This window comes from Sus scrofa, chromosome 9, assembly GCF_000003025.6.
Source record: "Sus scrofa isolate TJ Tabasco breed Duroc chromosome 9, Sscrofa11.1, whole genome shotgun sequence".
NCBI lineage: Eukaryota > Metazoa > Chordata > Mammalia > Artiodactyla > Suidae > Sus > Sus scrofa.
Genome location: NC_010451.4, coordinates 81,104,401 through 81,126,056, shown reverse-complemented (window position 1 = coordinate 81,126,056; position 21,656 = coordinate 81,104,401). Strand labels below are relative to the sequence as shown.

Sequence of the window (21,656 nt, the reverse complement as noted above, 5' to 3'; positions counted from 1 at the left end):
ACTTCTCGGGAGACAGAGGCAATGGGCAGGGCCTGTAGCCAGTGTCTGGTTACTGGACCCTTGACAGTGGTGAAGACCTGTGGGGAAGCCAAAGCATAGGCTTCTCCTGGTTATAGAGCCCTGAGCAGTGGCAGTGATCCTTAGGAAAGTAGATGGAGTGCCCAGAGCCTTTAACAATGTCAGCAATGGCAGAACATGTGCCTTCCCAGGGGAGTAAGGGCAACAGGGGGTGCTCAGTTGTAGTGCCCTCCTTGGAAGCAAACTTCACGATGACTGGAGCCACAAGTGGTGACTATTCACAGGACTCCCTAGTGGTGGTGGGTCATACCACCTCTGGAGTCTGAGATGGCTGCGCAGTTTGCCCCTGACACCTGAGCACCCTCGAATGCACAGAGAAAGATGTTCCTATGGTGGTCCCACCCATCCTCCTCTCACCCTTCCAACAATGGCCCCTTGCTTCTCCTGTGGGCCCAGGCCTCCTCCTTCTACTCTCTCAGCTGTGGCACAATGCTTCCCACCCCATAAGGCTGTCTTTACACAGCCAACCCCAGTCCTTTTCTAGGAAATGACTTCTGAAGTCTGAGTCTCAGTACACAGCCCCTGCCCAAGTGTCTTGGGCTGTTGTGTCCTGGGTGATAGTACCAATGGTCTGTGTGGCTCTGTCTCTTCTTTGCCCTCCTCAGTCTAGCTGCTGTACTTTTCTCCAAGGTTTTGAGGTTTCCCCTCCATCCCAGCTGATCTCCCAATCAGTTAGGCGGCCTCGCAGGGTGCAGATTCTTTTCTTCTTTCATAGCTCCCTCTCAGGATTACTGGTCCCATATTGATTCCTTCCCCCCCCCACACACTCTCTTTTTTGCTTTTGTTCTACACAGTTACATGGAAGGTTTCTTGCCCTTTTTGGAAGTGTAAGGTCTTCTTCCTGCACTCAGTAGATGTTCTGTGTGAATCATTCTACATATAGATGGTTTTATCTTTTTGATGTGTTTGTGGGAGAAAGTGAGTGCCACATCTTACTGCTCTGCCATCTTGATCCCGCTTTCTTCATTCTTTTATTTTAATGTATCTTTCATTTCATAATGGAATGAGAACAGTCAACAGTGGGTCAGCCTATATTATGGATATCACATATTTGCAAATACTGGACAGTGATCCTCTTCCTTTCATGGAGCTGATCAAAGAAGATGAGTCAAATCACTGGGAGGGAGGTACATGGTAGTTAGACTCCAACCTTGCTGAAATAACTTCTGCTCTTGGAACACTGCTCCTCCAGTTTTATTAAATGGTTCAGAAAAACATCATGAATAAATAGGAGTGTCTCACATTTGTAAACCATTATGGAGTATCATGGTGACATATTTATGGAATCTCTTAAACCTGTCCCCACAAAAAAGTTTCCCAAAATCCTGACTTTTTTTTTTTTACCTCATCTCATAATTACCATTTTATCAAAGTCTAGTAATATAAGCCCATATTATAAGAATCTGTTGTATTGAAGCTCTAGATATAATTATTTTTAGGTTAAAATAGTTGTACTGTTAAGTTTAAGATTATCCCATGCATTTAGAACAATAAGTAAAAAGGGTTTAGTATGCTTTGAAAAACTTCTCTAAGAGTATTGAGGTTTTTATTTTCTATATCAAATAACATAGGTGCTATAAGTTAGATAGCAGAAAAATGTAAATGCACTTCCCATTCTGAGATGATAATGTAGATCATAATTAGTCATTAAAATGTAAAAATGAAGATCACTTTAAATATGTGTTTCTCCTGAACTATAGTATGTGTTTGCTCACAGTTTAAATTGTTATGCTTAGTGAATCACCAGTTAATCATTTGTTTTGAGCATAACCTGTGAGCTTTCAGAATGACTCTCATATATTCTCATTTTACCCTGATCTGTTAATTAGATGCATGAAATTTCATTAAGCCACTTAACAGTTAATCTTATTTTTAGAAAAAAATTTTAAATATCTTCTGACTCACAAAAATGTTTGGTCCCTTTAAAAAAAAAAAAAAAAAAAAAAGTAGGAGTTGCCATTGTGACTCATCAGTAACAAACCCAACCAGTATCCATGAGGACTCAGGTTCAATCCCTGGCCTTGCTCAGTGGATTAACAATCCAGCATTGCCATGAGCTGTGGTGTAGGTTGCAGATATGGCTCGGATCCTGTGTCACTCTGGCTGTGGTGTAGGCTGGTAGCTACAGCTCTGATTTGATCCCTAGCCTGGGAACTTCCATATGCCATGGGTCCAGACCGAAAAAGACAAAAAACAAAATGTAAAAGTACAGAAAAAATTGAAATTGGCCAAAGGCAGTAAACTTCCTGCCTTTGCACTATCAATTCAAAGCATGAAGAATGCAGTACTGTATTCTAGAAGGAAAGCACATATAGAAAAAGATGAATCTCTGGTACCACTGAACTTCATGGCACTTGTGAAAGAATCTAAGATCTTTAAACTGTTTCAGTCTAGGTCTTTGTGTCTGTCCAGCATCACTTTCTCATTAAATTTGATCTATGATGGATGTCCAATGGGGTCTTTTAGTGTTTACTAACATTTTTACTCAAAGTAAGGTCTGAGGAAGTTGACTCTCTCTTACCTGATTTCTTTGGAATTACACTGATGTTCTGTCAATCCTGATCATGTTAGTGGAATGCTATTTATTACTTTGGCTTTCTGTCCTAGGCATGCTCTAAATTGTAGTTTCTATGACCGCTGCCTTTTCTCAGCCAAATCAGCTTTCCAGAAGGGGATGGAAATGGGGTTTTAAAGTGGCTTTCAAGAAAAGTCTCTTCCTGCTTTCAATTTAAACATAAAATTGATCCCCACATGTATGCAGTGCAGAGACACTAATCCCCTGTCCTATTCAATAGTGACCTTATGGAATTTCTGTTTAATCTGTGCTGTCCATCTGTGGATCATATTTTCAGTTATGATACTGATAAAACAGTTTGCCTTTCATCATTTTAAGTATATTATTTTAGGTCATTTCTCATGTGATCACTATTTTTTTTTAAATATTTGAAATCCAAGGCACAATTCTGTTATGTCTGGAATTTCTTATAGTAATAGACTCTGTACCAAAAAAAGCAGTATGTCCATACTCCAAAAATCAAATCTTAAAATATACCTTGGGAACCACATAATGTTCATCCATCCTGATGTATAGTATTAAATATAGTTTCTGCACAAATGTTGATATATAAATACATTTTTGGCATCCTCTATCCTAAAATTGTAATGCAAATTATGTATATTTATTTTTGGTATAAAATTTTGGGTGACGTTGCTATTAGCAGCAGATTATAGATCACTCAAAAACCAAATTGCACATTTCCTACTCACTGTTAGAAATCCACTAGAAGTTGATTGAGTACCTATCTACATAGTACTAGGTGCTTTTCAAATTCATCTTTTTTTTTTTTTTTTTTTTGCTTTTTAGGGCCACCCTGCAGTATATGGAAGTTCCCAGGCTAGGGGACTAAGGGTCGAATTTGAGCTGCACTGCCAGCTTACACCACAGCCACAGCAATAACAGATCCAAGCCATGTCTGCGACCTACACCACAGGTCACAGCAATGCTGGATCCTTAGCCCACTGAGCAGCTCCAGGGACCGAAACCACATGCTCATGGATACTAGTTGGGTTGGTTATTGCTGAGCCACAGTGGGAACTCCCTCAAGTTAATCATTTTTAAAATTTCACAGAACAAAAAGTAGTATTTCTGGAACCTTTTAAAATTATATCATTTAACCTCGATATTTTGAAGACTCTTAGAGGTAATCGAGCTTATGCAAGGAACATGTATACAAGATTTTCATTTAAACATAAGTGATAGAATTATATCATGCTGCTCTTCAACCCTACCCGGCTATCCCCAAACCCCTTATTCTGCTCTACTTTTTGTATTTCAAAAGCATGCATTACTGTATAATATAACATGTAGATTGATAAAGGTATCTTGAGCTATTTTATTCATTCATGTATCCCAAGCACTTAGAACAGTAGGTGCTCAGTAAATATTTGTAGAATGAATGAATGAGTGAAGAGCTAGAGACAATATTTGTAGTTATATTTGGTCCACAGTCAGGCTTGTATATTTTCTTTTTTCTAGACAGTGCCCTTCCCTCTGTGTCACATTTCTGGGAAATAAATAGACCATTGAGAATAACTAAATCAGGAATAAGAGACAAACAGGCCACAAACTTACTGTATAATATTCATCACATATTTGTGCTTCTCCCTACCTAACTAAATAGTAGGTAGAAGGAATGATAGAAGAAATAATAGTCACATACCCAGTAATATCAGTATCAGAATTAGTCCAATAATATCAATATCACAAAGTCTCTTTATTCCCATTGAAAGCTTACTATTCAGAATTGCCTGATTCCTTGATTTCTTGGTTTATATTAGTGATTGTGGCAACTTGCTCTTCCCAACCTATGTTTACAGCTTTAATTGGGAGTTTGAAATGTTTATTTAATCCTCTTTGTATACACTCATCTTTCCTTGAGAAAATAAGGAATAATATTTCTGTTGGATTTATCTATAAGGGATACTTTGAAGGTGAACTAGATAAAGTGTAAAAATGTCAGATGCTCAAGTCTTGAACTCTTTGAGTTTCACAATTCCTTCTAGACACATCTTGTTAATCTTTACTTAGCAAATTTGGCTATGCTCTTCCTCACAGGGAGTTTAAGCCATAACGCATTATCAATAGATATTCTAAAATTGAACTCAATCTGTTTTGTGATGTTTTATCATCTGTTCATTTCAAGTAAGCAAAAGACCTATCTGATATGACTGTCCTTCCTGAGCCCACACTGCTTAATATACATAGCTCTCCTATCACCTAAAAGTAATCTATTGCTGTTGATACCTGCAAATTGTTGCCAACATGGAGAGACCCTGAGGAAATTCAAGAATTCAACTATTAGGTTAAATTACTTGTTACCAAAGGTTTTCCTAAAGGGCCAAATAGCAGATAGTTCAGGTTCTCCAGGCCAAAAAGGTCTCTGTAATAACTGCCCAACTCTGCAGTTAGAGAATGAAAGTAGCCATAGAAAATATGTGAGTGAATGGCACAGTTGTGTTCCAATAAACTTTATATACAGAAACAGGCTGCCAGCCTGGGTTGTCATTTGCCAATTGGGATTTAAACCCTGGTTGCTCAGAATGCCATCTACAGACCAGCAGCATAGACATCACAGGAGAAGCCTTGGAAATGCTAAAAATTCAGTCCATACTGCACACCTGCTAAGTCAAAATCTATATTCTGACAAGATCCCCAGGGGGTTCTCTTACACATTTAAAGTTTAAGATTACTTCAGTGGATCATGCAGATACTCACAGGGTTTGATAGGGATCATGAGCTTAATTCTTGGAGTGAAAGTCCTATTATTTATATTGCTGACAAAGCCCTATTTTCATGGGGTTTTATACCTTTTTTTCTGATTTTAGTGCAGTATTAGTTAAAATTAGAAAATTTAAATTTGGGAAGAAAGTCCATAAATGCCTTATGTACATAATTATTCCCAAAGTTTTCATTTTAATTTTTGGTGGAATAAGTAAACTGCAGATATGGGTTCTTGCATGAATATGTATATTCCTTTTTTAATAAAATGTACATCTGAAAGTGGAACACAGTTATGTTCCTAACTACCTGGACTTAGGCCAGACTTCACAGGTTAAGGGCCTAGTCCTCTGAAGGACTGCTGTCACCTCAGACACTAGCTGCCTCCCAGGGTCCTCAGGTCAGCCTTACTTCTGACAAGCTGGCCACAGATTTGGGGATTCCCACAATTCCCTTAGATACAATAACTCACTGAAACAATTCAGAGAACTCAGGAAAGCACTGTACTTAACAGCTTTATTGTAGCGAAAGAATAAAAATCACAACCAGTCAATTGAAGAGACACATAGATGAGGCCTGAGAGGATCCTGAATACAAGAGGTCTATGTTGTCTCCCCACAGAGCCAGCAGATGTCACCCTCTTGGTTCATGGATATGCTTTACCAGCCTGAGTTTTTGTGTCCATAGTTGGGGAGGAGGGGGAAGGGCCTAAGTGATTGAACATTGACTGCAGGGTTAAACTCACTTTGCCCTCCCCAGTGGTTGGGAGGATATCAAGTGGCTTAAAGCCCCACCCTTTTAAACACATAGTTGGTCTTTGTGGTATGATCATTCTCCTCTTTCTTAGACATCTTAGCATAAATTCACATGTAGTCCAAGAAGCCCACCATGAATAACAAAGATACTCCAACCACTCAGGAAATTTCAGGGCTTAGAGGCTGCCTGTCAGGGATCAAGGGAAAAGACCAGCCAAAGTCTTGATTATACATCAGAGTTTTAAAGTTTGCTATAAGAAATGGCCTTGGTGGTGAACTTATACATAGATGCACTACCTGAATCTAAATGTGCCTACTCACTGGGTACGTACCTAGTACTGGAATAACAGCAGCTATAAAATCCTACAGCAATTAAAAGTGATGTTGAAATTGTCTGAGACAATCTAGACATACCTAGCAGATATGAAGAAATATGCCTTCATATGTGTATAAAACAAATAAAAATAAAATAGCATCTCACTGCAGTTACATAATTTTACCTGAACACTTCACTGTGAAAATTTTAATTGCCCAATGTTGATTCATAACTTTTCATACATTGAATATAATGAATTTGGGTAGAACAGCTGATTATAGGAATTTGGATATGTATATAGAAGTTTAGTTTTCCCAGCTTTTCAAGTTATCAGTTCCTAAGAAAAAATTCAAAAGGATATTCTGTTCATTTTTGAACATATTTTTATTTTTTTTTTTTAATTTTATTAGAGGAGTTCCTGTTGTGGCTCAGCGGTTAATGAACCTGACTGGCATCCATGAGGATGCAGGTTCAATCTCTGGCCTTGCTCAGTGGGTCAAGGATCTGGCGTTGCCATGAGCTGTGGTGTAGATTGCAGACGCGGCTCGGATCCCACATTGCTGTGGCTCTGGCGTAGGCCAGCGGCTACAGCTCCGATTGGCCCCCTAGCCTGGGAACCTCTATATGCCACAGATGCGGCCCTAAAAAAGAGAGAAAGAAAAAAAAAAGAAAAATTTATTAGAGCATAGTTGATTTACAATGTTGTGTCAGTTTCTGCTATACAGCAAAGTGACCCAGTCATACATGTATAACATATTTTTAAATGACTTTTTCAATATTTTCAAATCCACAGGGACCACAATAGATAAAGTTCCAGCTAAATGTTCTCATTCACAATTGCAGTCATGTGCATATAACACATGTTTAAGTAGAAGAGATTTTTCAGGTCACTTTTGAAATTAATCCAGATGTTTCAGATAGAGTGCCAGAGTTGCTCATTTACACAGCTGTAAATCAGAACTAACCAATATTTTCCAGGTGCTTTCAAAATGAATTCCTTAATCTATCAGCAGTGTGCCTCTCAACAGCACAATATAGTAATTGTGAAGGTTGTTGAAAGCTACTTTATCTGCACATTCATAATTCACCTGAATGAGATGATTGGATATATCTCAAAGGCAATATGTTTTCTGGTTGCCTCCTAAAGCCTGCTAGTGTTTTGTATGCATTTCAACTTGAAAGCAGCCATCACAACAGATGCAGATACAAAAAATACAATCAGAAGTCAGCAGTTCAATTTTCCCATGTGTCATATTCAGTGTTGAGCTACTGAAAGTTTTAACACCCTAATTGTGAAGTCACTTATTTTATTCCAGCATTCCTCAGGAACCATAAATTGCTACAAGATGCCAGCAGTTTATTTAGCCTTAAAATACTTCAAATGTTTTTGTCTTTTTATCCCCCATGATTGTTTGGCGTTAATTGCCCTCAGAAATGATCTTAGCAGAGAAGGCAGGGGAATGCTTATCTAGCAGTTCACTAGTAACGTTAAGGATTTTAATTTGTACTAGATAAACATGACAGGCAATTATTGAATGCTGTAACACATTAGAAAATTAAAATGGAAGACTAAGCATTATACTCTTTTGCAGTTTTGTCTTTATCTTAGTGTCTAATTTGTCTCTTTCAACAGTTTAATAGATTTTTATTTGAAAGATGTTTTCTGGAATACTCTATCAGAAGATCAAACATAAAAATTTTATATCTGCTTACTTAGTAGTACAATGTGAATTAGTCTGAAGACAGACATGATCTATTTAACCATTGCCACAGTACTTCAACAGATAAAATGGAAAGACTTTTCATTTAACTGTTACTCTCTGAAGGAGTAACAAGAAAGATCATGTGATTCCAATTTCAACTGCAATTACTGAGTAACAGAAGGTTAGAGGTTTACTTTTGCAGAAATATTGATGTTTAGCAAGATGGAAAAATGTAATTCTTCTTGAAATATTTCAGTAACTCACTACCTTTGAAATACTGGTGTCCTTTTACAAAAGCCAGTGATAGTATTTGGAAATAGTTGGGATTTTTACTTAATTCATTGTACTTTTACAACATTAAACAGTTGGGCCAAAGATGGCATTGATTTGGAAATGACTTTAGATATTTTTATAGTTTGATTCTATTTATTAAACTATGAAATACAAATTATTACTGGTCTTGGCCCTATCAGACTTCATTTTTAACTATCTCACTCTATTTTAGATAAATTCATTTATTGTCTGTGCTGATTGAAAAGGGGAATGTGATTTGAAGCATATTTTAACTCAAAATAGTGAGGTGGGCTTGTTTCCTTACCTCAAACCATAATTAAAGTCAGAGTATAAGGTTTAAGTAGGTCACGGCACAATTTGTTTGAAAAATAGTTATGCTTTTCAAAATTTTGGTAAACACTATTAGAAAGTATTTTTTCACTTATTTTTTGGATTCTCCTCTGGATTATTATCAATACTCCAAAAGTCTTCTTCAATATCAGAAGTATATTCAAACCTTAACATTAGCATCTTTTTTCTACCTTCACTGTTTCACAGCCCCATTGGCATACCTGCCCCCTTGAAAACTCTCGGAAGCTTATTCGCACTTTCAAGAACTCTTTCACTGCATCTTGCACTTCATACCAAATTCATGATCCTATCTTAAAAAAAAAAAAATCCTTTTATACTTTACTTAAAATTTGCTGATATAGGGAGTTTCCATCATGGCTCAGTGGTAACAAACCCAACTAGTATCCATGAGGATGTTGGTTCCATCCCTGGCCTCACTCAGTGGGTTAAGGATCCAGCATTGCTGTGAGCTGTGGTATAGGTCACAGACACGGCTCAGATCCTGGTTTGCTGTGGCTGTGGCATAGGCTGGCAGCTCTAGCTCCAATTCGACCCCTAGCCAGGGAACCTCCATATGCCACAAATGCGGCCCTAAAAAAAAAAAAAGAAAAGAAAAGAAAAAAAATTGCTGATATAATATGTATATCCTCTGAGACACCTGATTCACTCTTAGGAATATGCCTAAAAGAAATGTATAAATGTATACATAAGTTTCCCAAAAGACATGTTCTAGAATATTCATAGCAGTATGATTGATAATACCTTGACATTGAAAAATAACCAAATACTCACTAATGGTAGAATGAATTAATAAACCATAATCAATTAGAATGAATGATTTTCAGCAACATGCAGCAATATGTAAGAATCTCACACCACAAGGTAAAGTGAATGAGGCCAGCACACATGGGTATATGCTCTATGGTTCCATTGACATAACATTTTTTAAAAGTAAAACAGTTCTAGACTGTGAGAAATCAGGATAGTAGCTCCTCGTGTGAGAAGAGGTAGTGACTGGAAGGCAACACAAAAAAGAGTTCTAGAGTGCTGTTCAGTGAACTTTACACTTTTGAAAGATGTGCTTTCATGTATGGAGACTACAATAAGTTTAGAACAGGTGATGTGTATCTTTGACAAAAATATAGAATATATAGAAAAATATGCCATAAATCTACTTCTCACACAGATTTTACTGGTTCTTCCTGTGTCTTACAACAGAGTTGCCTAATTTTAGTCACACACACACACAAATGGGTACAAGTAAATGTAATGAAACTTGAGTAAACGCAATGGATTGTGTCCATCTCACTATCTAGGTTGAAATTATACTATGGTTACCATTGTAGGGAACAGAGAAAAGTATAGAAAGGACCTGTCTGTTATTTCTTGCAATTATATGCGAATCTACAATTACCTTGATAAGAAAATTTTCAATTAAAAAAAAGGAGTGCTGAATAAACACAAGAAAATTAATTAATTCCAAAAAATCAGACACTATCCCAAGTGAAGTATGACATAATGTCTGGGGTTGCCAGAGACCTGTACTTTTAAGATATGTGCCAGGTAATTTATAAAGCAAGGCTAAATACTATATAGTAAATTGGCTAACTTTATAAAATAAATTTTTTTTGAAGTTGCTTACATTTTATTTATTTATTTATTTATTTATTTATTTTCCACTGTACAGCATGGGGACCAAGTTACATTTACATGTATACATTTTTTTTCCACCCTTTGTTCTGTTGCAATATAAGTATCTAGACATAGTTCTCAATGCTACTCAGCAGGATCTCATTGTAAATCCATTCCAAGTTGCATGCGATAACCCCAAACTCCTGATCCCTCCCACTTCCTCCCTCTCCCCTAGGCAGCCAAAAGTCTGTGAATATAGGTAACTTACAATGTTCTGTTAGTTTGGGGTGTACAGCAAAGTGAGTCAGCCCTACATATACATATATATCCATTCTCTTTTAGATTCTTTCCCCATATAGACTATCACGAGCACTGAATAGATCTTCCTAACCTATATAGTAGGTCCTTAAAATTGATTGATTTTTGTATATAGTAGTATATGTATGCCAGTTCTAACCTCCTAATCCATCCCTCCCCACAACATTTCCCCTTTGGTAACCATAAGTTTGGTTTTGAAATCTTTGAGTCTCTTTCTGTTTTGCGAATAACTTCTTCTGTATCATTTTTATTAGCTATGACATATTAGGAATCTCATATAATATTTGTCTTTATCTGACTTACACCACTTAGTATGATAATGTTTAGGTCCATCCATGTTGCTGCAAATGGCATTTCATTTTTTTGTTTTGTTTTTTTTGTGGGGTAACTTTTTAACAGTATCTCAATACTGGGCACATACTTCTATATTAAATTAGTCAGGAATTCCCGTCGTGGCGCAGTGGTTAACGAATCCGACTAGGAACCATGAGGTTGCGGGTTCGGTCCCTGCCCTTGGTCAGTGGGTTAACAATCCAGGGTTGCCGTGAGCTGTGGTGTAGGTTGCAGACATGGCTCGGATCCCGAGTTGCTGTGGCTCTGGCATAGGCCGGTGGCTACAGCTCTGATTTGACCCCTAGCCGGGGAACCTCCATATCCCACGGGAGTGGCCCAAAGAAATAGCAAAAAGACAAAAAAATAAAATAAAATAAATTAGTCATATTAATTTTTAGGTGGTCTTAATTTTGCCCATAAGGAAAGAAACCAATGTTTGTTCTCTTTTAAACCTATCTATAAAAAAAAGAATAAAATACTCAATAAATTTAAGAAGTCCAAGAGTTACACTAAAAACTACATCATTGAAAGAAATTAAAGACCAAAATAAATGAAAAGAAATTCCATGTACCTGAACTGTTACAATTTCTTTTTTTTTTTATTTTGTTGTTGTTGTTGTTGTTGCTATTTCTTTGGGCCGCTCTCATGGCATATGGAGGTTCCTAGGCTAGGGGTCGATCGGAGCTGTAGCCACCGGCCTATGCCAGAGCCACAGCAACGCAGGATCCGAGCCGCGTCTGCAACCTACACCACAGCTCACGGCAACGCCGGATCGTTAACCCACTGAGCAAGGGCAGGGACCAAACCCGCAACCTCATGGTTCCTAGTCGGATTCGTTAACCACTGCGCCACGACGGGAACTCCTGAACTGTTACAATTTCAATACTCCCAAATTGATCAAACTATTCAACACAATTTCCTTTCAAAATCTTAGCTGCCCTTTGGGGTAAAAATTGACTAGCTGGTGTAAGATACATATGGAAATGCAGGAGACTCAAAAGAACCAAAACTGTCTTGAAAAAGAAGAACAAAGTAGGAGGATTCACACTTTCTGATTTCAAATCAATGTAAAAATAGATAAATTGGACTTCATTAATACTTAAAACTTTTGTTGTATCTATTAACCCCAGTAGGAAAAAATTGTATTGGGAAAACAAGAATCAAAAACAACAGCAACAACAACTTTTTAACAAGTTTTAACAAATGTGGAGATTGGAAGACTTATACTTTTCCAGTAGTGGTGTGAACTGGTACAATCACTTTGGAAAATCATTTGGCACTTTCAGGAAAGTTAAATATAGAGTTGCTGTATGTTTCACCAATCCCACTTCTAGATATATACCCAAGAGAACTGAAAACTTGTCCATACAGAAAATTGTACGCAAATATTCATAGCATGATTCATATTCTAAAAAATGTGGAAACAAGTAAAATATCCATCAACTGATGAATGAATAAACAAAACATGATATATCCATACAATGGAATATTTAGTTTAAAAAAAGGAATGAAGTATTAATACATGCTACAACATAGAAGAACCCTGAAAATATTATATTAAGTGAAAAGCCAATCATAATATATAATGTTTAATTTTGTTTTATAAAATGTTCAGAACAGGTAAATTCTTAGAACTATAAATTAGATTAGTTGCTAGGGAGTAGGGGAGGGGAAAACAGGAAGTGAATGCTAAGAGGTATAAGGTTTCTTTCTGTGGAAATGAAATGTTCTGAAATTAGATGGTGGTGATAGTTGCATAAGTTAGACTATATTAAAAACTGAAACATGAGCTGAATTTTATGGCCTATAAATTAGTCTCAAAAAATTTTTTTAAATCTACCTAGAGTCCCAGGATAAATTGTTTACATTATAATTATTTTCAAAAATCAAACTATGATGTTGATCTAAAATGATAAGAGCAGAGTATTTTCTTGTATCACAAACAGTCTCTCTCCATGAAATTCCCTTGTGGTAGAGCAGGTTAAGGATCCAGCATTACCGCAGCTGTGGAACCGGTCAAGACCATGGCACGGGTTCGATCCCTGGCCTGGGAACTTTCATATGCCATGTGACGTGTATGCAGCCAAAAAAACCAAAAAAACAAACAAAAAGCCAACCTCTCTCCACAGTCAGAGTATTACAGAGGACAGCATTTGACTCTTGACCAGAGGAGTCTTACTTTTTCCACATATTTGCCTTGAGAACAATAATGATAAATTGGTGCTATGAAATGCCAAATTGGTAGTGAGGGACTGGTCAAGGAAAATGCTCCCATTTCTCAAAACAAATCTGTAGACTCTTAAGTTAATTATGTGATTTGATGGAATGAGTCCTGGACTAGACCTCAGAAAACCTATCCCCATCTCTTACTGTGTGACCTTGCACTTGTCAATTATTTTCCTGCATTTGTTTTCTTGTCTGCCCAATAGAACATCAATACATGCCCAATTCATTTGTAATATTTTTAAGAGAATCAAATGAATACAAGAGGTGAAGGTGTTTTGAAATTGACTGCACTATAAAAATATGAGGCATTATTTGTTTAACATCCTTCATTTTCCTTCATCAGACTTGATTTTCAATGAAGGGGAAACATAAGGTGCTAAGTTAAATGGTTCCTTTTGAATATTGATTGAGAGGGTCTGGCTTTCTTCTTGAAAGAAAGTGTCTGGACTCAAGACACTTGAACTTGTGTGACATTAACAGATAGGATTTTATAGAAAACTGTTACAGTTTTTTTAATGTATCATTCTGGCAGACTGAGAATGATATGGCAGCAGACGTGTTATTGTCAATTAAACACGAGCTGTCAGAAAGTCCAAAATGTTGAAATATGGTGAGCATGAATCCTAAGCAGATCATGTGGCAGCTGCTCAGCTGTTATTTTAACAGAGTTGCCTTATGTATGTGTCATATTCCTGCAGAATTTAATTTGAGTCCCTAATGACGGAGACATCTCTGCATTTGCATGTTACTGTCAAGTCAACTTGGACCTTCTAAATGAGCTAGAATGAAGTAGACACATGACATATGAAGGAGATGGCTCCTGTCTCATTTTCCTCCACTCAGGTTATATTGAAGAGGCGTGCATCATCCCCTGCCCCTCAGACTGCAAACTCAGTGAGTGGTCCAATTGGTCTCGCTGCAGTAAGTCCTGCGGGAGTGGCGTGAAGGTTCGGTCTAAATGGCTGCGTGAAAAACCCTATAATGGAGGAAGGCCGTGCCCCAAGCTGGACCATGTAAACCAGGTATTTTCTACCATTGGGGGTATTTTAAAGTATCTTCTAGATGCACAATGATCTATATTTTAATCCAAAAATGAAGAATAAATAATAGCCCCAAATAAGAAAATTTGACCCATTTTATTTCTAGAGTGCCTGAGTAAATTATTAAAATCCCAAGTCAGATAGATGATCTTGTATTCTCAAGAGATTTAGTACATTCATATGTATGCATATGCATATTAATAGAACTCACTGGAAATAAAAATGAAATCTACCTTTGAAATAATATCAAGGTGTTTAATCTATTATATATTATGCAGTAATCTGTGTGATGAGAGCAGGATTGTCTCACTCTTATAGATCCCCTAGAGACTTAGATAAGACATCTCAATTACCAACTCTTATAAATTAAAATCAAAGTATATGGATTTGGGTCTAAAATAGGGAAATATATCCATGACATGTGTTTAAATTTGTTTGATATAAAATATATTAAGAGAAGTTCCTGTCGTGGCTCAGTGGTTACTGAACCCAACTAGGATCCATGAGGATGTGGGTTCAATCCCTGGCCTCACTTAGTGAGTTAAGGATCCGGCATTTCTGTGAGCTGTGGTGTAGGTTGCAGACGCGGCTCAGATCCTGGGTTGCTGTGGCCGTGGCATAGGCTGGCAGCTCTAGCTCCAATTTGACCCCTGGCCTGGGAACCTCCATATGCCAAGGGTGCAGCCCTAAAAAGCAAATAATAATAATAATAAAGAAAAACAAAACATAAAGGTGTTATCTATCAATTTGTTCATTGGCGTTTTCAATCTTATTTGGAACTTTCCCTGACTTTGGATGCAAACTTTGTTAGCTGCTATTCATAGTTGTTACTTGTGTTCCATTGGAAACAAAAAGTAAAAAGTCTAATAGAGGGAATAGTGACTAATTTAATATAATCTGAGAGGCATTAGACAATTATTATCATGTTTGGCCTACATGTGAATTAACAAACACTGAACTGTTACAGTATGTGTAGATGTAAACATGTGTAATTAAATTTAAGTCACAGATGAACTTAGTCATTATGTGAACCAGCCTTAAATACGTAGATGTATTTCATACACACCTAGATTGTCTAATTTTAATCTCTAAACACACTGCTTACCTAAATATATATGGGTAAGCAAGTATATGTACTTGCCTTCCCATATTAACCTAAATTTATTCATCACAATAAAAGTAAACTATAGAGAAAATTAAAACAACTTTTCAGTAAAAGGATTAAGGACCAAGAAAGTGGAGAATTAAATTGCATAGAAAGTACTCTGAAAGAATGCTGATACCCACCCCCTCACTAAAGTTAATGAACTTGCCCTTAAATGCAACTAAAGGTGACTAATATACTGTACTGCTGCCATCTACTGGTAATCAAGTTTCTCTGTCCTAGTACATATTTCCAAAGAAAATGCATGACCCTGATGAAACAGAATAACTGAAATATAATGTTTATAGTATAAAAAAATTTTTTTTCTACAAGCTTTGAACTTTTGAATTTCTGATAGTGAAGTTTTTTGTCTTTTTAGGGCCACACCCACAGCATATGGAATTTCCCAGGCTGGGGTCCAATCAGATCTGCAGCTGCTGCCTTACACCACAGCCACAGTCACAGTGGGATCCGAGCTGCGTCTACAGCCTACACCACAGCTTCTGGCAACGCCAGATCCTTACCCACTGAGTGAAGCCAGGGATCAAACCCGAGTCCTCATGGATACTAGTTGGATTCGTTACTGCTGAGTCACAATGGGAACTCCTCCAATAGTAAATTCAAATTTTAATAAATTTTTATCCATGATTCAAATAAATTCTACACATTTTCATACCTTTAGTATGTGTATGTGTGTGTACAACCAGGCAACATTTAATATAACAAGCTATGTTTGCCTCAGCATTTTTTAAATAGTGAATTTGCAAAAGTTCAGATTGTTTGCTAAGGTTTGTGTAATGTTTGTTGAAAATTATAAATCATATTAATTTGTACTGAAATTATATGTTCCTTGATAAATAATTGGTGGTACTTTGCCTTGAAAATGATCTCTAAGGTCCCATTTTTCCAATTGAGGAAGCAGATTCTTATTTCCTAAGAAATATAGGTGGATGGATTGATTAAGATCAACATATTCATCAGTCAGCCAATCAATCTATAGATAATCCATTCACAATTTGTTTTTTATTTTATTTTATTTTATTTTATTTTATTTTATTTATTTTATTGCCACACTCATGGCATGGGTAAGTTCCCAGGCTAGGTATCGAATGGAGCTGAAGCTGCTGGCCTATGCCACAGCCACACCAGATCCAAGCCACATCTGAGACCTAGGCTGCAGCTTACTACAACACTTGATCCTTAACCCACTGAGTGAGGCCAGGGACCAAACCCACATTCTCATGGATATTAGTCAGGTTCTTATCCCACTGATCCACAACAGGAACTCCAGTCCATTCACACTTTGAACCACAAGATATTTGCAGTCATTTATCAATTCCCCATGATACATGTATTGAAGTCTTCTCCGTTTTCTAATACTTTCTTCATCCTTCCTATCTGATTCTTTTCTTGGCTATGCTGTTTGCAATATTCATTTGTGTATCACAGTTTTAAACAATAATAAGGAGTTGGCTTTTCTCTTTCAAGGTCTAAGAAAAATGTTCTAATCATTTACCAAAAAGAAATCTTTTATATATGGATGATATTTGCAACTTAGTACATGAGTTCTTTGCACCAAATATACTGACATGTTTTACTTGTCTTTCTCTCCCTTTTCTTCATGCCTGCTGAATGCTACTCCAGGCCCAGGTAAGAACTTTTAAACCTCATGGTTCATCACAGAGTGCTCTTTGTTTTCTTTTTCACTCCGGACATCAGAGAATGTATTTCCTTTCCTGCTCTTTCCTTTATCTCTTATAGGGAAAATCATCATATTTTCCATAAAATTTTTCTTCTGCAGCCGTTCCCCTTTTTTCCCTAGCATGTTACATGTGTTTTCTCATTTTAACATCAGGTCCTGAGGTACAAGAATGGGGAGAACAAGCTTTACTCTAGCAGCCTGGAAAAGGCATTGACACCTCCTGTTAATGGTCTCCTGCTACTCAGAGGGAGGGAGGTGAAGGAAAGATGGTATTTTCCCCTCAGTTTTTCCCTTCCCCACAAGTTGGAGGGTTATGTTCTATTAAATACTAAAATAGTATTTAGTCCTCTTTTAATACAGCATCAGATGTGAAGGTGATTCTTACTGCAATAATTACAGATTCTTACTCCAACAGTACATAGTTTTTATTCCTATGTAGAATAGGTCAACTTTATTCACTTTACTTTGGTATTTAGTCCACTAAAATTTACCCAAAAGGACTACTTAAATCTATATTATCTGGAATTAAGTAGTATATAAAGCATGAATGTATTATTGTGTTTGTGAAATAGGAAATAGAGTTGAATTATCATAGATTTTGAAGTGATTTTTTCTTTAAAATGACATTTTTCTTTAAAGATGGCGTCAGCTCTGTTGCAGTGGATTGTGGTCTAATTAGTTCATTTATTTAGTCATTCTTTCTCATTAAGAGAAGAGCATTAGGAACCAAAAAATAAAAATAAAAAAAAATCCTGAAACCAACCACCCCACCCAAATCTGGGGCTGCAAGCCTTTGTGGGGACCAGAGCACAGACAATTCATTTTGTTCCCTGTGGCCCTCACTGCTTTGGGCTTTAGCTCTACAGTATGAGGCCAGTTTCAGACCTTGCTTCCAAGCCCTAAATGACTGAAGTTTAGTTAGTTTTAAGATGGTTTTATTTGATTTGATTTATCTTTTAGCTTCACATATAAAACACAATAAATAAAAATTCTTAATTGGTACACATACTTATTTAGAAAAGAGGCCAAATTATATTTATTTGAAAACAGCTCTTTTTGTATGCTTACTTAATTTATTAACTCCTCTTATTCAACAAATCTCTGTAGAATGCCTGACATGTTAGCACCCTGGCCTAAGTATTAAAGACACACAAAACTATGAACAGGAAGTATGGCCCAGGAAATTACGAGACCGTGTGGTAAGGGTCAGTCCAGGAAAGTGTGGAATGTGTCTGAAATGGTCTGTGAGGTCAGATCTACAGCTGCAGTGGGACAGAGGAGCAGTAGAACCAGCACAGCACGGCAAGCCCTGCCCTTCACCGCTAGGGCGCTCAAGAGATTTTCTCTCTGCCTATTTTAGAATAATAAATAGTAAAGGAGAGGCCTGAGAGTAGCTAAACAAAAAAAAAATCTTAACTACAGTGATGTGCAGTGTTCCCACTCGCCCTTGTCGGGGTCAGGTCATTGAGTACTGTGTGTGTTTCAGGTGTACGAGGTCGTTCCTTGCCACAGTGACTGCAACCAGTACATATGGGTCACAGAGCCATGGAGTGTTTGCAAGGTGACCTTCGTGAACATGCGGGACAACTGCGGAGAGGGCGTGCAAACCCGCAAAGTGAGGTAAGGCCCAGCCTGGTTACACAGAGAAGCAAAGGCATAGCCACCTCCCAGTTTCACATACGGCAACATGAGCTTGCCCTCCTCCCAATCTCCAGTTTTCTTTTTAGGGAGTCTGGCTGTGTTCATGGAAGGTTCTAAAAGCTTCCAGCAGCAGTTTAGCATCCTTGGCCTTTGGATTTTCGGAAGTGTGGTTTTGAGGTGCTCATAAAGGGTGACATTGAATGAACGCAGATTTTCCAACCCCAATAACTTTTTTCTTGAAGGTTAACTATGTTACTAAATGTATTTTAGTAATACTCTTTTATAAACTCTTCATATCACCCTGGCTACCTTTTGAATACTCTCATCTGCCCCTGGAAACCTTCCCTAAAACCCCCAGCTGGCTGGTGCCACCCATTATTCTTTGTGGCCACACTGCCCAGTAGGGTATCCACTAGCCACATGCGGCTATTTCACTTTAAATTTAAACTCATTAAAGTGAAATAAAATGTATTTCCTCAGTCACACTAGACACAGTCTGAGGGCTCAACAGCCAGAGGTGGCTGGTGGCTATTCTATGAGAAAGCACTGTATTCCTGTTGCCATAGAAAGTTCTACTGAGCAGTCTTGTTCTGTATTACCCCACATATCCATCACTGTTTTCAAAGATGCCATGTACGCATCTGTCATCTTTATTAAATTCTGTAAGTTTCTCCAAACTGAGACCATGTCATATTCATAGAAATTCCAGAAAACCTCATAAAAGTGTGATATTCATTAAATGTTCCCTGCATATGTCCCTCAAGGGTCTAGAACTTGGGAAACAAGTCTGGGAGATTTTATTTTCTCCACTTTACAAAGTAGATTCAGAAGTAGTAGGTCATGTACTGAGAAGACACATCACTGAAGTGACGGAGTTGAATTCAAACTCAAGTTTCTTGTCACTCTTCATACCAGTTCCTTCTAATGCTGCTGAGTGACGCACAATTAAGACAAATATAAAAACATCCAAAATGCGACAGCTCCTGCTCTGAAGAATCTCAGCCTCACTCATGACCTAACTTTTCCAGAATTTGAGTCTACTTCTTACTCTCAACACAAAAGTAAAACAAAGTAACGTTTGTATCCTAAAACCTTGGCACACTGGAAAACTCAGCCTCTGATAAAAATAATCTCTATTTCTTTTTTCAAAGCCAGTCTGAACTTTAAAGTTATTTTTCTGAGGAATTTTAAAAGGTGGATGGGATGGAGGGTGGAGAATGAGATGATAGAGAAACAGGGAAGAAAAAGACAAAGATTCTATTTTTTTACCAGGCTTCTTCCAAATTTAAAATTTCTCTTTAAAATTTAAAAATAGTTTTCTTATATTAAAAAGTTGATCAGGTTGTGGGTTTTGCTACTAAAAATTACAATAAAGAACTGCTGTTCATTTGCCTTTCCCTTCAGTTATCTGTGTATATATGTTGCTTCACTTTGCTTTGCAGATAGTCTCAATGTTTCCAAACAAATCTTAAAGTAACTTTTCAGGTCAATTAATTTTTTCAGTAAACATTTTTAATGCAAATAGAACAAAAGAGATCAGTATTGATTGGAATCTCTGATCTTGTAATGTTTCTTTCCTGATTGAGTACTACACTTCATAAACCTTATCCTCTGCTAATTATGGACAAATGTCCCTTTAGATGCAAGCTTTGGGTGACATTTCAGGACAGATTAGTCTATAGGAGAACAGGTTTCCAAATATCTGACCTCATTCCTTCTCTTTAATGATGGTGTGACTGAGTGATAGTAATGGTTTGCCCTGGTGGAAAGGAATATTTTTTCACTGTAACTTTTCTAGAATTGCCAGCACATAATGATAATAAAATCCAGACAGATTTAGTTATTTCTTCTGTTGCTTTTGAATTCTCTCAAGACAGTAAACTTCCTTATTGTCACAGCTGTGGTGGGTCTCTAGCCCCATCCCTGTCCTCCAACTTGGTTCTACATTGTTTTCTAGTATATTTCAATATTCTCAGAGCATAATCCCTTCTCCTATAGAAAGGAGAAAAGCCAGGAATTTGAAGAGAGCATAGAAACTTAAAGTGCCTTCCTTTGGGATCAAAACTTGATTCAAATATTTATTCTGTATTCTACAGTGATAAAAATATCATTAATACCAAATCAAATAAAGAAAACTTACAATCTAAATGCTAACAAGAATTTTAATCAATTGTCGCACATTCAAATGATGGAATTCAAATGTAGCCATTAAAAATTATATCTTGGAAAAGCAATAACATGGAAAAGATGTTTATAATGTATTGTTGATGTTTTTCCTAATGGTAGTAGCAGGTAAAGTTTGCTCCTGTTTAATGAAATATAGGTTTAGATATAGTAGCGTGGGGAGTTCCTGTCATGACTCAGCAGGTTAAAGACCCGACATTGTCTCTGTGAGAATGCAGGTTTGATCCCTGGCCTCACTCAGTTGGTTAAGGATCCAGCATTGCCACAAGCTGCATTGTAGGTTGCACGTGCAGCTCAGAGGATCCAGATTGCTGTGGCTGTGGTGCAGAACAGCAGCTGCAGCTCTGATTCAACCTCTGGCCTCGGAACTTCCATATGCCACAGCTGCAGCCTTAAAAAATAAATAAGTAAATAAATAAATAGTCTTAAAAGTCGTTATATCTAATAGAATGAAGTAAGTTTTTATTATTTCTTCTAATTTTCCTAAAATGAATCTATTATCTGCATAATAAAAATTTAAGGAAAAGCCTTTGAAAACAAAGTTTTATGTGTATAACTACTTAATAGAACGTTGAACATCTGTCCTTAACTCTAGATCAATAGGTAATTTTGCAAGTTAATCCTTGTACATCATGTCAGGGCCTAACGTGAATGCATTCTTTTCCTACCAGCAAATCCAACT

The 21,656-nt window shown here is 37.1% G+C and overlaps 1 protein-coding gene across 3 annotated transcripts in view; it reads left to right on the top strand.

Annotated features, from left to right (window-relative positions):
- THSD7A (thrombospondin type 1 domain containing 7A) overlaps positions 1–21,656 on the top strand; it is a 446,361-nt gene that overhangs the window by 392,144 nt on the left and 32,561 nt on the right. For all 3 annotated transcript variants that reach the window (XM_021102433.1, XM_003357451.5, XM_021102432.1), the window contains 3 exons: positions 14,107–14,285; positions 17,092–17,097; positions 18,636–18,769. In XM_021102433.1, coding sequence (XP_020958092.1) covers positions 14,107–14,285; positions 17,092–17,097; positions 18,636–18,769 — 319 coding nt within the window. The remainder of the gene's footprint in view (positions 1–14,106; positions 14,286–17,091; positions 17,098–18,635; positions 18,770–21,656) is intronic.